The 16,400-nt window shown below is 42.0% G+C and overlaps 2 protein-coding genes across 3 annotated transcripts in view; one reads left to right on the top strand and one right to left on the bottom strand.

Moving 5' to 3' along the window:
• CCDC146 (coiled-coil domain containing 146) overlaps window positions 1-4,872 on the bottom strand; it is a 78,841-nt gene extending 73,969 nt beyond the window's left edge. The window contains exon 1 of the mRNA XM_048499903.1: window positions 4,752-4,872. The gene's annotated coding sequence lies outside the window, so the exon portion shown is untranslated. The remainder of the gene's footprint in view (window positions 1-4,751) is intronic.
• A 164-nt stretch (window positions 4,873-5,036) lies between these two features.
• Window positions 5,037-16,400, top strand: part of FAM185A (family with sequence similarity 185 member A) — a 45,160-nt gene continuing 33,796 nt past the window's right edge. For both annotated transcript variants that reach the window (XR_007244831.1, XM_048500549.1), the window contains exons 1-4: window positions 5,037-5,744; window positions 6,484-6,593; window positions 7,636-7,728; window positions 16,130-16,268. Coding sequence is in view for 1 of the 2 variants with exons in the window: in XM_048500549.1 (XP_048356506.1) it covers window positions 5,273-5,744; window positions 6,484-6,593; window positions 7,636-7,728; window positions 16,130-16,268 (814 nt within the window). In the remaining variant the exon portion in view is untranslated. The remainder of the gene's footprint in view (window positions 5,745-6,483; window positions 6,594-7,635; window positions 7,729-16,129; window positions 16,269-16,400) is intronic.

Here is a 16,400-nt window from a genome sequence, read left to right as displayed (position 1 = left end):
ATGGCCAGACAGTGCTTCTGGGAAGCTTATAACATTGCCTCCAGTATTTGTCCATGACAAGTTCCATTCCATTTTGGTCTCATGGCTAATTGAAACATATTGGCTAAATGAACCAGTTCTCTCCTGTTTACCCAACACTCTGAGCTCCACAGGAATACATTAAGCTTGGGGAGTGCACAACACACCAGTCCACTCACTATACTGAGGCATCAGAAAGGAAAACTAGTATGCAGAAATTATAATCTTCTGTAGCAGCTGTGAAAGTGTAGATGCCACTGTGTATCATTGTAAAACTGGTTTGGTGACTTAACAGTTATTTAACGCATCGCTGCTTGGATCAGGAGGCAAAATGTAGTAAGTAACATTAACTCTTGGCAATCTGGAGACCTAAGGTCTCACATCTTTAGTTCACACTTGGACAATGGGAAGTATAAAATGTGGGTAATAGTGGTGGTTTAGAAATTTTTTTTACAAATTATTACACTATTACACAAGGGTACACACAATCCTTTTCTTTTATTTCCATCAAACTCTGATCTGTGCAGCTAGTTTTGAAGTGTTATCTTTATCTTAACTGGAATTACATACTCAACTTCCTAATACATGCCTACAGTCAACAGCCCTGATCTAGATAGCTCAGGCTAGCCCAATCTCGTCAGGTTTGGGAAGCTAAATAGGATTTGCCCTGGTTAGTATTTGCATGAGAGATCACCAAGGATTACCGGGTCACTATGCAGAGGCAGGCCAATGTCAAACAACCTGGGAATGCCTCATGCCTTGAAATCCCTTGAATGACTCTTGTTGTTCCAGAGACTAGTACAAGGAGTAATGGATTCGAGGTACAGGAAAAGAGATTCCACCTAAACATTAGGAAGAACTTTCTAACAGTAAGGGCTGTTCCACAGTGGAATATGCTGCCTCAGAGTGTGGTAGAGTCTCCTTCTTTGGAGGCTTTTAAACAGAGGCTCATTCCGCACATGCAGAATAATGCACTTTCAAACGGCTTTCAGTGCTCTTTAAAGCTGTGTGGAAGAGCAAAATCCACTTGAAAACAGTTGTGAAAGTGGTTTGAAAACGCATTATTTTGCGTAGGTGGAAGGGGCCAGAGGCTGGATGCCCATCTGTCAAGGGTGCTTTGTGTATTCCCGCATGGAAGGGAGCTCCACTTGATGGCCGTTGTGGTCTCTTCCAGCTGTATGATTATATGACCCCTTGGGGTTGCCATAAGTCGGCTGTTTGATGGGAAAAAAAGGAAAAGTCAACAAATGTGGCAGCCTGTAAAACATACTTTATGGAATCAGTTTCTTTCTTTTTTCTTGATATTGATATCAGTGAAACCTCAGCAAAAAGGACACTTTTTTTAAAAAAAGGAAAAAGCAGGGGATGAGGAAGTTCTGTGATGAGACTGTGACACTGGAAATGTTCAGAAGAGGATCTCTCGAAGGGGTGTAGGAAGAGGCTTTGTGCTGTGCATAGCGAATATTCCTGCAAAGCCAGCATGGTCTTTTTAATTATTTATCCAACTAAACAGTGATAAGCAAAGGCTACACAAGTAAGTTCAGATTGGGCTTTCGCTCTACGCAATACTTAAGGTATTGCTAGTCATAAAACATCAACAAACTTATGTCTAATAATATATTGTGCTTGATACGTTTGTGAATCAAGTATAGCCATAGGTGTCAAACTTGCGACCAGATGTTATGGACTACAGTTCCCATCATCCCCTGCCAGCATCATGTTATGGACTACAGTTCCCATCATGGGAACTGGCGAGGTCCCATAACTTTATCTGGAGAACCTGAGTTGTGACACCATAAGCAGAAGTACACCAATGAGAACGAGGATTTCAGCAGATGGGATGGAGGACTTTACGTGACCCAGGCTTATATACGGGTGGCGAAAATAGGATCCCTTTATAATGGAAATACATGGGTACACCATGCAGCAACGCACGTCTGCTTACAGGCAGCACCAACTTCCGGGAACACATCCAGCCTGTGCTGCGGCAGCTGCATTGGCTTCCAGTAGGAGTTCCGGATCATCTTCCAAGGTGTTGGTGTTGACCTTTAAAGGCCATTCGATGACCTGGGGCCCATCGGCTGTATCTTCGAGACGCGCATCACCCCACTCATGCGTCCCTAGGCGGCCTCTCTCGATCTGCGCGAGGCCAGAGATGATTTTACTGAGTGAGGTCAGGCCCCTCGGCAATGTGGCTGGCCTTCACCCGGGTCAGGACCTTTACAGCCCTGGCCCCGGCCTGACGTGAGCAGCTCTTCCCTCCAGCTGTATTGTCGGACCCTCGCCGGGACAGCAGGGGAGTTCCACGGGGAACCTGCAAAGGACGGAGCTGTTCCATGCCGGGCCTTCGGAGGATCCAGCCGCTAATAGATTGCCCATGCCCCAGCCCTTAACATCCTGGGCTACCACAATTACATCGCACTGAGACTTCGCCATTACCCCCCCTCCACATTAGAGGGAGGGAGGGTTTTATATTATTATTGGACCGCTGGACGCCACTCTATATCTTGAATTTTAACCTAAATCTAACTTTGGGCTTTAATTTGTGAATGCATTGGGAGTTTTTATCGCTGCTTTTAAATGTTATTTAATTATACTGTTTTAAATGCTGTACACCGCCCAGAGCCCCTCGGGGATGGGGCGGTATAAAAATCGAATATAATAATAATAATAATAATAATAAACTTGAAGCATGGAGCAAAACCTTTTTTGGGATGTGTAAAGGGAGGGGAATATTTTCTTTGCTAAGTCATCTACCACAGCTATATCAAGTGCACATCCTACATCAACAGCATTTTACTTAAAAAGATCAGCATCTGTATGCCAATGCAAGCAAACCGGTAAAGGCTACAGATGAATTCAAACATTTGCAAAGTTTCTGCCATCTCATGGTAGCCATCTACATTACAACTAATGCTGCACACAATAGGAGTCAAGTTTGTGGTTATTATGAAAGTGAGAATTCATACAGGAATAATTGCAATGCAAGTCTCATTTCCAAAAGTAACAAAAAGTAAAATGTGAAGAACATGGCAGATTTGAGAACATAATTACCTGTTTTAGATGTGCACTTTACATTGCAATGTTGAAATACTCCTGAGATTTTATGGTACTGCTTTCAAGTACCACATTTGTGAATTGAGACTCTGTACAAGTTCAAATGCCCATAATAATAATAATTATTATAATAAAGAAGTTCAAAAAAGTCCAAAGTATAAATGTAGCCCACATACCAATGTTTGAATATAAACAGTGATCCTTGTTCTCTATCCCCAAAAGGACTATTGAAAAATTTGTTCTTCAGAATACAAATTAATCCATATGCATTGATTGATGGATCTTGGACTAAGCAAGGAGTATGGCTGTTAATCTGTGACTTTGGGGAAAACACCATTTGTCTGGACTTGTCTAAAAGTACTATTTGGATGAACTTCACCTCTTGCTTCTTGAGCCAGGCTCCTATGAGTAACTGAATTACATCACTCAACAACGGCATCATTCTTTCGTCAACAACTTGGCATTTCACTTAAGATTTTAAAGCACTAGTGGTAGGCATCTCACAAGAGAGAACGTAACTGACTTTAAAGACTTGAACAAGCTCTTTAAAACATATTTTTGGAATATTCATGTGGCACCATTTTAATCCTATTCTATGGTGCATTTTGGTTGAAACATCTGGATGCATCAGAAGTGCACCTTCTTGTATTTTTACTTGGTGTCTCACTGCCAAGAACAGTTTAGTAATGTGAATTTTTCAGAAGTTTGGTGTGGTCCTACATTATTCTCATCCAGCCTCATGAGTTATGTCTTGATTTTTTTTTTTTTTTAGATAGGCATTCCTGGCTCCCCCCTCTGTACATCAGAGAAATCATTTCTACTGACTGCCAAGTGAAAAAGGCAGACTATAAATAACATCAATAAAATAAATAAAATAAACTTTTTGTCAGGCTGGATTTTAAAAGGGGCAGGGGGAAGGAGTGAGAAGTGTGTGATGTGATCCCCTTAATATTGCCCTTTAAAAAAATTGCTTTGCAACCAACGCTTGTCACAAACTGCGGTGCGGTCAGCCTGAAATAAACAAAAGCTGAATGTTTCAAAATAGAATTTCAAACTAAAATGAGTAAGCTTATAAATATTTCAGGTTATTAGCTATCCTGAATGGTCTCTGCAACGGAAAATAGCAATAAATTGAGAAAAAAGTATGCTATGGATCACAGGGTCACAGCCAAAGCATGAAAGGACTGTAAAGAAACCCCTTCTTACTTAATGTTGTTATTAAAAATAGTTTTAAACGGTGGTTATTGCATATTATATGATCAGCAATGTAACAACTATTATGCTTTTTCTTGGCTCTCAACCTCTTTAGGAAACTATGTGTTCCATTTGACAGCTGCTTGACATTTGCTGCTTCCTCTAAACATGCCAGTGTACAGCCTGATATCAACTAACCAACCATGCTCTGTACCCACTAATATGAGCTAAGTAAGCATCCTACAGACATTCTAAATGATACAGACAAGGAGGCCTTAATATCACAGCCTGAAATATGTGTTTCTTTGCGTGCGTATGGCTCATCCAGAGATATAGTTTCTCCTCGGGTTTTTACGCTGTTTCAGCGCTGTGCGGCGGCCGGGTGCCCACCCACAGCCTTCCCCCAATGCCCAGTAAAGGCCCTTCCCCACCCCACTTAATTTTATCGAAGTTCCTCCAAGCCTCCCACCCCTGAGTCCTACCAGGCTTCTCTTCGGCGCGCCGCCTTCCCTTTCGGGACCCTTCGCTGCTCCAGGCGAGACCGATCAACCAACCTCCGCGTTAGCATCTCCGTTTCCATGGAGACCAACGCTCCCTTCCCAGCCTCACATGCCGTCCTCCTCTCTTCCGATTGGCCAATGTAGGATTCTATCCCCATCCTGTGCAGGAGAAAAACATCCGCCCTCCTCGGCCACTCATTGGCTGAGGCTTCAGTGAGCGCTTGCCGTTCTGGGACTTGTAGTTTTAACTTCTGGTTTTTTGTGAGATTTCACTACTAGGAAACTACCATTCCCACCTGACACCCCTGTGAAGACTGGGTTCTAGCCGGTTCCCTATTTCTTGTGACTTACAGGAAATTGACTTTTAAGAGGGCAGAAGCATCAGCCTTGAGCTTGAGGACTCGTTTCTCCTGTGGTCTCTTGGTAGAGTATTCTATATTCTCCTCAATCTTTGCACACAGATAAGACTGTTCCATCAGGTGGTACAGTCGAGCCTGACAGTGATGCTGGCTCAGTGGCCTGCCTGGTGGCAGCAGGCAGCAAAGGTAGCAGCAGGTGCCTGGAATGGGTTGCTGAGACATAGGGGGTTTGCTGGACAAGAGCTGTGGGGTGCCACCTCACAGTTGACCTTTGCCACCCATCGGTGTCATTGCAGCAGAGGTTCTGCTGAGCCAGAAAAAGGCAGGCCAAAGAATACTCAGCCTCTCAAAGAGTGGACTCTGGTTGTTAGCCCCTTTGGACTGCTCAAAGTACAGCTCCCTTGCCATGTCACAGTGTGCCCCCTTGACCCGCATGAGTACCCTGATGCTGACAGGGTATTTGTTACAGTGAGTGGGCAGAACACCAACCTTCATCATGGTGCAGACCTGGATAATGTGTATGTGAAGTATGACACGGAGCAAAGAGAGATGACAGTGCTTTCAGATGATGTGGACAGAACAGCCTCTGTGGATGTGAAGATCCCAGTAAAATTTGGTATGTATATTAGTCAAAATTTTCATTGCTGTGGCTTAAGGCTTTTCCTGACAGGCTGGTGTTCTTGGCTTCTGGTTTCAACTGATGTTTAAGTAGTTGCCTGGGCAGAATTAAAAACAGTTTTGAAATCCTCACCTTTTAGCCAGCGGTTTTTTCTTTCACTCCTATAGATGGCTGCTGGCCAAGCCCAGTAAACTTCCCCATTCCTTGTTGGCCAAGGCTAGTAAACTTCCCTTATGTCTTTGTGGTACATGGATATTGTGTCAAATTGTGCCAAAGAAACTTGAGTTCAAATTCCCATTTTGCTTGCTCCTGGTTGATTGGGGGTTAGTCACTGTCTGTAAGATTACCGGTAACTTATTTCATAGGGTTGTTTTAAGAAAAAAACTCATATATGCTAATTTTGGAGATGTTTCAATGTTAATAATACCTGGGCTCACTAACTTGAATCATATACTTGTGTTTTAAACATACTCATCTTATAAACAGCTATGATGTGTGGGTTCTTTCTTTCTTTCTTTCTTTCTTTCTTTCTTTCTTTCTTTCTTTCTTTCTTTCTTTCTTTCTTTCTTTCTTTCTTTCTTTCTTTCTTTTTAGTTCCTTTTTCTTTTTTTTAGTTCCTTCAGATGTAGCGCTTCCAGTTCATAGATGATTTCAACCAAATTAAATAAAATGTTAGATTACAACTAATGCAGTTCCAAGCAATTCACCATCCTTCACCATTTGTAATTGCTTTTAGATTTGGAGATCAAGACATCAGGGGATGGCTGTGTGAAAATTGAAAAAGTTGAATGTGACAACTGCAGAATAGAAACAGAGAAGGGAACTAGCATCTTACAGTCAGTAAAGGTACAAATATAGAGGCATTCTCTTTTTACACACAATTCCTTTTCTTGTCTTCTTTTATAAAATGCTGGTATTGCTACATCCCATATTCTTATGCAGGGTATTCTTGAATATGAAGAAGTGGATTATTCTAAATCCAGTGTTTTGATTACAGTATGCAGTTTGATAAAACAGTTGCTGATGCACGGTGCTATCTATTTATGGTATCAGTGAGAAAAAGTCATTGGAAAAGATTTTTGGTGTAATAAGAATACCCAATACTTGTAAACCTACACAAGGACATATAAACAAATTTCTACAAGATGTTCTGATGTCTGTAAAGAGTTTCTGCATTGGGTGTTATTAATGTGAGTGAACAGAATTATGAGTTGTATCTGAAGAATTCCTTAGCAAGAGTTTTATTTGTTTCAGATCTTCCGCAAGGTACAGGCCCACTATGTTTGCAAAGCTGTTTTTCCATTTGTGTATTGCACTGAATTCTTTTGAAAGTATTGTCAAAGGCTTTCACGGCCGGATTCAACTGGTTCTGGTGGGTTTTCCAGGCTGTGTGGCCGTGGTCTGGTGGATCTTGTTCCTAACATTTCGCCTGCATCTGTGGCTGGCATCTTCAGAGGTGTATCACAGAGGGAAGTCTATTACACACTTGTAATAGAAGATGCCAGCCACAGATGCAGGTGAAACGTCAGGGGAGAATGCTGCTAGAACATGACCATACAACCCGGAAACCACATAGCACCACAATATTCAAGTGTTTATTCGGTTTGTTTGAGAGACCTCCTGTGCCTTTAACAGATGTATATCAAGCATATGAAACTTTTATAGATGCAATTTTTCCTGACATGCTGTTAAAATAGTATGAAATCTATAACTGCTGGGTTTCTGCTTGACATGCAATTACTAAATTCATTTCCCAGAACACTAGGTGAAAGATCCAACTGAAATTGAGTCCAAAAGACAGGACCTGTTGTCACTGAGAAACACAGATTTGAAGAACATCAGTAACAACAAAATAAACTCTTTTAACATGTATAACATTCTGTTCCAGAGTAAGAATATTGACATCCAAGCCAAAGGAGGCAAAGTGATCAGCCTGGGAACTCTTCAGGGAAATGCCAATATTCATGTGTCACAAGAAAGTGTAAGCAATATTTCTTATTTGGGAGCTGTGGGATGGATAGATTTTACAAAAATAACATTTTACAAAAATAACATTTATCTCATACAGGAAAACAATTCTGAGTATTCGTACTTATTTTTAATTGTTCATGTAGCTAGAGTTGCTGCCATTTTTTTCTGAGAAGGGCACTCTGCCTTTAACAGCTGTGTATCAGTCAGAAATCTTAAAGAATTGCCTTTCTGTGCTGGGAAAGTCTGTTGAATTTATGTATATCACACAATTCCTAAAGGTATATAACCTCTATTAGGGAAAAGGTGACAAATCTACATGTAGAAACTTGCAGAGCCTGCAATTATGTTACAGTACAAAAACCGCACTTTTTGTCTTTACTGCTTTTTCACATGTCAAATAAGGGAACACAACAAACACAGGATGCTGGAGGGGACTGTTACTATGGCCTTTTCTGCACCACAATGGTGCGGGGGTGCATCAGCATAAACAATGCCGATGCACCCCCCCGGGACCGTTCGCATGGACGGTCCCAGGAGGGTGGCAGGAGGCGGCGCAGCCTTCGCACAGGCTGTGCCGTCGCCGAACGCCTACCTTGTCTCCTGGCTTCCAGCTTGTCACAGAAACCAGGGGACACGCCCCTGCAGACTGGAGCGACAGCTCTGGAGTCGCAGGCCAGGGTGGCGTGTCCCCTGGCCTCTGCGACAAGCCGGATGCCAGGAGACAAGGTAGGCGTTCGGGAAAGGGGGGGGGGATGGCGCCTTCCAGCGCAGCGGTTGGAAGCCGCTGTTTCCGAAATACCTAGCTCAGGGAGCGAGTTTCGAGGAAACAATGACCTTCGCACTACTCGAGGGTTGTTGAGGCCCGCTGCTGCTTTCGCGATCGCGGCCGGCAGCTGGCTGTCGAACCCCTCCAGGAGGGGCCACAACTGTTTTTTTAGCCTATGTCTGGTCAAAGAAAGACATATACACTGGCTTTGTGTAAGCATATACGTCAGCATGTGTAAGCATGTAGCCCCAGTTCCAACCTGGCCCAAATCAATGTTCAAATAGCATGAGCGTCAAGAAGAAAACTTTCCTCAGTTGTCTCTCCTCATGAGCTACAGGAGCTGCTAGCTCAGGGGCCTCACCCAGCTTAAAGGAAGACCTCCAATCTGGGCCATGAGCCACACAAATTACTATAGGAGATCTGTTGGAAGAGTGGTGGGATGCTTCTACAAGTATGGAAGAAATACTGGCAAAATCAGAACCAAAGATTGTCTAGAAATAACATAAGATGGCCAGGCCAGAGAATTAGAACATCAAATAGGCCAAGCAATGCCAAGCATTCTACCTAATGCTGGAAAGCCCACTGAAAGGAGCAAATACTTCAAGCCCTCACACACTATGCTGTATATATTCCACTGAAGAGGGGAAGCAAGAAGCAGGCAAGAAAGAGTAGGTTATATCCATTCAGGCTCATTTCCTAAGGTGTCCAGACACAAAATAATTTACAAGGAAAGTGAATCAGGGAGATGTGTTACTTGTTCAGAATGTGCAAAAGTCAGGAGTCATCTTGAGAATGTAGAAGCTAGCTGTGGAGACAGATTCTGGCTTCATATCCAAGGCAAATGACTTGAGTCCAAACCATATTGTTTTCCATCCAGGCTTGGAAAAGGACTGTGCCACCTGAGCGTGCAACCTGAGTGGACATAGGGGAAAGAAAATCCAGTTCTGAGTTCTTGGAATATTTCCATGTAAGGAGTGGTTGCTAGATGGGCAGCAGAGGTGTCTCTGGAGTAACCTCTGGAGATGGTCTCCCAGTAACCTCTTTGAACTGGGGTTTTCGTGGGCAATTCAGACAACCTTCATTTCTTTTAAAAGATCTAATTATGTTATGAGTAATAATGAAATATTGGTACAGGGAATCAACTTTAAAAAAACTTAATGTGTATATCAGTTGTGTTAACTGCTCTGAAAAAAAACTTGGCCTTTAAAAAAAATAGATCCTGTGGGCAGACTGGCACACAGAATTTTAATTTCAACTGATTATTTCAAAGCATCAGTGTTGTAAGTATGAGAGCACTAAAAGGATGAGAGTAATTCATTTGTCCTGTGGAAAGAGGGATTGGTTTCTCAGATCAAGCAGCCTAAACATTTGCATAGTAGTTTAAAGTAGAAGTATTAGGTATTTTCCAGAAGGTGGCGTCTTTGCTTTGTTTCCTTTCTCTTTGGGTAGAATGATAATAAAAAGTGTCTTGAAAAGATTGATCCTGGAACCCTGACTTGAGCAGCACCAGAGAGTGATAAATATGCCATTACTGGTAGTTTGCAGTTAAGAATTTGCCCGTCCATTCAAGATCTGCAACAATAAAACAATACAGCCACTGTGCTGAGTTTATAGATTACAGGAATAATTGTTCCAGAAGGTCTCTTTGGAAAAAGTGGAAGTGAAATTGGAAAAATGCAGAATTGATTTGCCATCATCTTTGATTTATCTCATCTGAGTTGCTTTGAACCACAAGGACTAGTATCTTTGATTCCTCTTATTGTATTCAATATAGACCACAAAAGCAATTGTCTATTGTGCAACATGAAGGGCTGATTTTCATTTCCTGTTTCTTTTAAAAAGACAATTGATTTTCAGAGGCTATATTCTGGTTCCGTACAAAAGAACAATGCCTCGAGATATTGGGAGGTAGACTTGTTGTCTAAGAACCTTAACTGATGGTGTGTAGGAGGGTCATTGATCTCAATTTGATACTGTCAGCAAATATCGTCTAATAATAAGGTCAACCTGGTATATAAAGATAAGACATTTTATATGTTAGCAGGTGAACTCTAAGAAATCAGATGTTAAGATTCCTCCAAATTCCTTTTGGATTACTAAAAAACTAAAAAAACAAATCCCATAGTCTATGGTTGTCAAGTCTGGCAGGGCACATTCCTGCAGATTTGGGGATGGGTTCATGGGAAGGGAGAGTTTGGGGAGAAAATTCTACAGAGATATAATTTCATAGAGCCTGCTTTCAAAACTGCCATTTCCTCCAGTGGAACCGACCTCTGTAGTCTAAAGATAAATTGTAATTCTGGGAGAAATCCAGGTACCTCCTGGAGGTTGAGAACCATTAGTAGTTATGATCAACATGCCTCCTGGCAAGTAAGTTCCCTTGCACTTGAGTGGAATTGCCTTCTGAGTAAACACATTTAACACTACACTGCATAAAGCCATATTAGCATGTAAAATAGTTTTGGGTAATATTTGGGTAGTCCATACAGCTTCATTATGTCTAAAAAGGTTTGAAGCGATTTCTCTGGTCTGTTCTTCTCCACTGTCCCCATTTGCTGCTCCTTCCGTCCCTGGTATCCACTTTTGTAGTAAATAAATCAGTATTTTTCAAATGTTTAATGTTTTACACCCCCAGGCCACCCACCGAGAGATGGGCCTGTCCAGAATATCTTAGTAGATGTACAGGAATATCAGTTGATGACAAGCATTTAAATTCCCTGTTACTTTATTGAAATCACTGGGATTACTATCAATTTACAGCTGGGGTATTAGGCATCAAACCCCACATGTAATATTTATCTATCAAACACAACATCAAGGCAGCCAACTTTTTTGGAGTTTGGCTGGCTTTCTGCAAGAGCCCTGTCTGTTAGCAATCAGCCTGCCTTACATCTGCCATGGGGGCTCTTATGACAGTTTTTTTCCATCAGTATACTCATCATTCAGTCGTTAAAGGCTCTGTAGGTGTTTGTAATGTAAACGAAGACTGTCAGAAGTTTATAGTTCTGACTTCTAATTCTCCTAGGGCTGAAATTGGACACTTCAGATATCTGACAGTAGGGCAGCTTTTATTTTATTTTCAAGTTTAAAAGACGGGAAGAAACTGGGAGTTTTGTAGAAACAAATTTTCAAACCTCTAGTTCATTTAAATATTACACATTTGCAGATTTAAGTGAACCAGTTTTTGGAACTTGATTCTGGGAGCCTTGCCACACAAGAAAAGGCCAGTCTACAGAGTTATTAAGATGTTATTATTTTGTGTTCACAGATGCTTTGAGCATAAGGGACACACACTAGCATTAGCGTTATGCCTCACAGTGATAGGATGAGGGAAGGGTACTTTCTATAGAGAGGTGCAATGATTCGAACTGTAAGGTTTGATCAATCTTAAATTTGTGAGATAAACATGTGCATCACTATTCCTGAGGATGAGGCAGCTGTTCAGCTGAACCACAAATTTTGTTCATTTCATAAGGTGATGATAGATGGCAGGGACATGCCAAAGCCAATTTTTGAGACAAATGAATGCAAATCCATTTGGCACACTGGATCATAACCTTTCACATGAAAAAATGAATTGAGCTAGATCACTGAAAGCACACTATGAGGGTTCTTGTTATTGTGTAAATCAAACTGGATCTTGCAGAACACTGTTAAATTTTAATTAGAAATATCTGTTTTATTTTGAGTGTTGAAATAGTTCCAGGTAGATTGCAGAAACTATTTGGTAAAGTTTCTTTAGGCATATGTTACCCTAGCCGTTGTTTTGTCTGCCTGTTGGGTCCTTCTCTGTCTCCCTTTAAAACATAAACGGCAGCAGTGATAGGCAGATTCCATCCACATTCTCCATGGCTTCATCCAGTTGACCTCCTTTTCTCTGCATCCTCCCTCAAATAATCATTGAGAGGGAAATACTCGTATCACCGGCATGACAGTAGTTATGCAGTCATATGTCCTTTTTTCCTTTGCCTTTCTACCCTTATTATATTTCTGAAACACTAAAGTAACATCGATCCAATTGAGTGGGACTCAGCCTAGTGCTTCAGCCTGAGCCAAAGCAAACCCACATGAACTGCAAGTTCCCTTGTATATCCAACAGTTTTTGCAGAATGCTGTCCCAGGAACTTCCATGCAAAGCAAGCCCAGATGAGAATGCCTGGAAGTTTCTTGGATTCAGTTCTTGAACTCCAGGACAGGCAAACAAGCTGGGAAGTGAGTCAAGAAGACTGGCGAGGTTCCAGGGAACAGGCAGGGCAAAAAGCCCAACTAACAGAGACTAGCCTTGAGACCAAAATCAGCACTCCAACTATGGAGATTGCTTGAACTTTTAATGCAAAACTTTGTTTGGCTTATCCAAAGGAGTTGCTAGAAAGTCTCCAGGAAAGTCTGCCATTAGATTGTAACAGTCTGGCAAGTGAGAAGTTGGGCTGGCTTTGGCCCAAGCTACATGAGATGTTTGTCCACAAATTGGTCTGGGGTCCGGTTGACTGAATGCTGTATTATGCCTTCTGCCCCACAGGGCAAAAAAGCACCCCCAATGGTTATTTAAGCCCCGATCTAGATGCCCCAGGCTAAGCTAATCTTGTCAGATCTTGGAAGCTAAGCAAGGTTGGCCCTGGTTAGTATTTGGATGGGAGACCAACAAAGAAGTCCAGGGCTGCTATGAAGAGGCAGACAATGGCAAACCACCTTTGAATGTCTCTTGCTTTGAAACCCTACAAGACCACCATAAGTCAGCTGTGACTTGATGGAGCTTTCTACTATTACATCCATTTAAATGGTTGAAGTGCTTTTCTTAGGGCAAATCCCCACTGAGAAATTAAAGGCGGATACATCCAGGTTTCAAAAGAAACAGTACCTTTTCATCACTCATTCTCCCTCCCCACTCAACCCAGTGCTTTTCAATGGGCGGCAAAACCATCTTCCAAGCATCTAAGGTGATATCCCCACTGCCGATTAATCCTGGGATACTCACCCAAAATATCCAGGTTTCACAACGAATTTCCCATAGCTGAATCGCCGAACACAGATTCATCTGGTTCTGGCACTTCCCCCCCATATCATGTGTTTTTCCCGAACCGCTTGAATGTGAACCTTTTAAAAAATCACGTCTCCAATCCAAATCAGTGGGGAAGTTCAGGAGTCTAATGTAGTTTCAAATTTCCCGCCGTAGAGAGTGATGCAAATGCAGAAGCGTAGCAAGGGGGGAAAGCACCCGGTGCACTGGTGCGTCCTCTGCCCCCGGAACACCCCCGCCCCGGAATGCCCCTGCCACACCTCACAGGGGTGTATGCCTGGTGCGTCATGCACCCCCTGTCTCCTTGGAGCTACACCTCTGTGCAAATGCCTTCCACCCAATCAGAGCATGGGGGGCTGTGCACAATGCATGCACAGCCTTTTTTTTGTTTCATGCCGACTGAGTCTATCGTTTTAACATGTGCACAAGAGGACATTACTTGCTTAAACATGTGCACGAAACAACCGTACTCGCTTCAACATTAGCACATTTATTTCACGCAAAAAAAGGTTCCCGTCCCAACATGGCATGACAGCCAATCAGGACGAGGAAGAAAGAGCCGCTGAGCAGATTGTGCGTTCGATCGTGCGATAGTGGGGATTGCCGCACTATTTGAAAGCGTGATTGCGATGGATGTCCTCATCACAAACATGCCATGATGGGGAGGGTGAAACCTCGATGGAAAGGTGCCGTTCTTTTGAAACTTGGTTGTATCTGTATTTAATTTTCAGTGGGGATCCGGCCTAAGAGCCCCGAATTGGCCCCGGAGATAAGGCGATTATAAAAGTCGAATGAAAAAAGTCGAATGAATGAATGAATGAATGAATGAATGAATGAATGAATGAATGAATGAATGAATGAATGAATAAGATTGATTCTCTCATGTGTATCATTGTTTCCTAACCCTGAATGATCTGCCTCATCTGCTTCAGACCATTTTCAAACTGGTAAATACTGGATGTTCTGTAGTTCTATTAAAGCAACAGTGTTGATCTTCGTTCTAATGGCTTTCAAGAAGTGTGTTAGTTTTCACTAATGTGTTATTGTGAGATGTAAAGGTTTTTTTTTCAGTTCTTCAAAATTCCTCTTTTGTATCACATGAGCAGATCTCAAAATCCTTTTGGTGGCCATTTATTCCATGCCCAGTTTGTAAGCACAGGGTGATATAAAGGGAGTTCCCTAACTTCAGCTTCCTGGCAGTATTCTTTGGGGATGTTGTCACCTCACAGCAACAAAAGTGATAATTTGTTTTTTCTCAAAAGAGGTCCCTTAATTAATTTAACTCTGAGGAAGCTCCCCAAGCCATCACTTTGCAAATCAATGGACCTGATTTCTGATACTTAATTTCTACTGTTAGAATGTGATTCTTTTTGTGTGCAGACAAATGTGACTTAAGAACTGAACTTTTTGCAAAAATGAACAGCTTGGAGTTGCTACAGACATTGCATTGGTAATTTTCTTAACCATAGACTCAGTGGTGGGATCCAAAAATTTTAATAACAGGTTCCGATGGTGGTGGGATTCAAACAGTGGCGCCGCCGCACACACACACCTCCAGTTCCTATTGGGCAGGGGGGTTGCTTTAGTAACCCCTTCTCGGCACTTAGAAAAAATTAGTAACCACTTCTAGAGAAGTGGTGAGAACTGGTTGGATCCCACCTCTGCATAGACTGGAAATTGGGAGCAGATAATGGAATCTTCTGTTCCTTCCACCCTACCTATCCTCTTGAGTGCACATGTTACCCTATGATAACACTTCAGTTTGCATTGATATTAACCACAGTTAAGACTTTTCTGCTATTTTTTGTATTTTTTGTATATTTTATGTGTATCGATCACTGCTTTCTACATTTCTGTGAGGAAAGCGACATTGCATAACCACCAACATTAGTTGAGATATTACATAAATACCACTTTGGCTTCATTTTGGCTGCTTGTACAATGCTATTTCAAACATTATATTCTGTCTTTACGTTTTTTTTTAATCCTGTTCTTCCTCCATTGAGCTCAAGGTGGCACATAAGGGTTCTACACACATCCTTTCCCCCAACAATCCTTTGGAGGAAGTTAAGGTAAAAAGAAGTGACAGTTCGAAGATCAATCAGAGAGCTTCATGACTGAACCTAAATAGATTTGAGGCCAGGCACAGGTTGGGTACTTAGACCTCTACACACTCTGACTCACTGAATCTTTAGAACAGCGTGCATTTTTTCTTGGTTTGTACAGAGCCCGGGAATTGTTTCCGATGCAAAGAACTGATTTTTCTGTATTGCCTCATACAGCTTGGAAACAATGCTGTGATGTTGATTGAATGCCAGTATCCCCCTTATTGAGACTTAGAACACTCTGGGAATTTTCACCCCCAAAAGGGATGCTATGGGGGTTGAGACCAGTGATAACATGTGGGAGGTTCCAAGCCAGGTGTCCTCCAATGATGGAGGCAGCTATTTCTAAATGAGTGCTTTCTGCAAGCACAGAGGGGATGCCTCCTGCTTCATTGAGTTGGAGAAAACAGATGCTTTAGGGAAGAAGGAAGGGTGCACCAAGAAACTCATGAATGGGCGCTGTGGCACCCATGGGGAGTATATTGGGAATCACTGATCAATTGAGACTTCTTTTCTTTTACAGAGTGTGGATATTGAAAAGCTACAAGGATGCTCTGTAAACATTTCTACCAAAGATGGTTCATTAAAAACCAAATATCTTTATGCAGAGTCTTCATTTCTGTCCTCAGTAGCTGGTGATATTCTCTTGGGGAATGTTCATGGTAAGAAAGCAAAAGATTTTCAGCCTACTATTAGAACTGCATCTGTTTAGCAAATGCCTTTGTAAGGAAAAATATTGTTTTTCATGCATAGCAGAGTATCTGTCTGTGTTTATAACACCAAACATATTACAT

The sequence above is a fragment of the Sphaerodactylus townsendi genome, linkage group LG06, assembly GCF_021028975.2.
Source record: "Sphaerodactylus townsendi isolate TG3544 linkage group LG06, MPM_Stown_v2.3, whole genome shotgun sequence".
NCBI classification, from domain to species: Eukaryota; Metazoa; Chordata; class Lepidosauria; order Squamata; family Sphaerodactylidae; genus Sphaerodactylus; species Sphaerodactylus townsendi.
The sequence above is the reverse complement of the archived record's forward strand: the minus strand, read 5'-3'. Positions and strand labels throughout refer to the sequence as shown.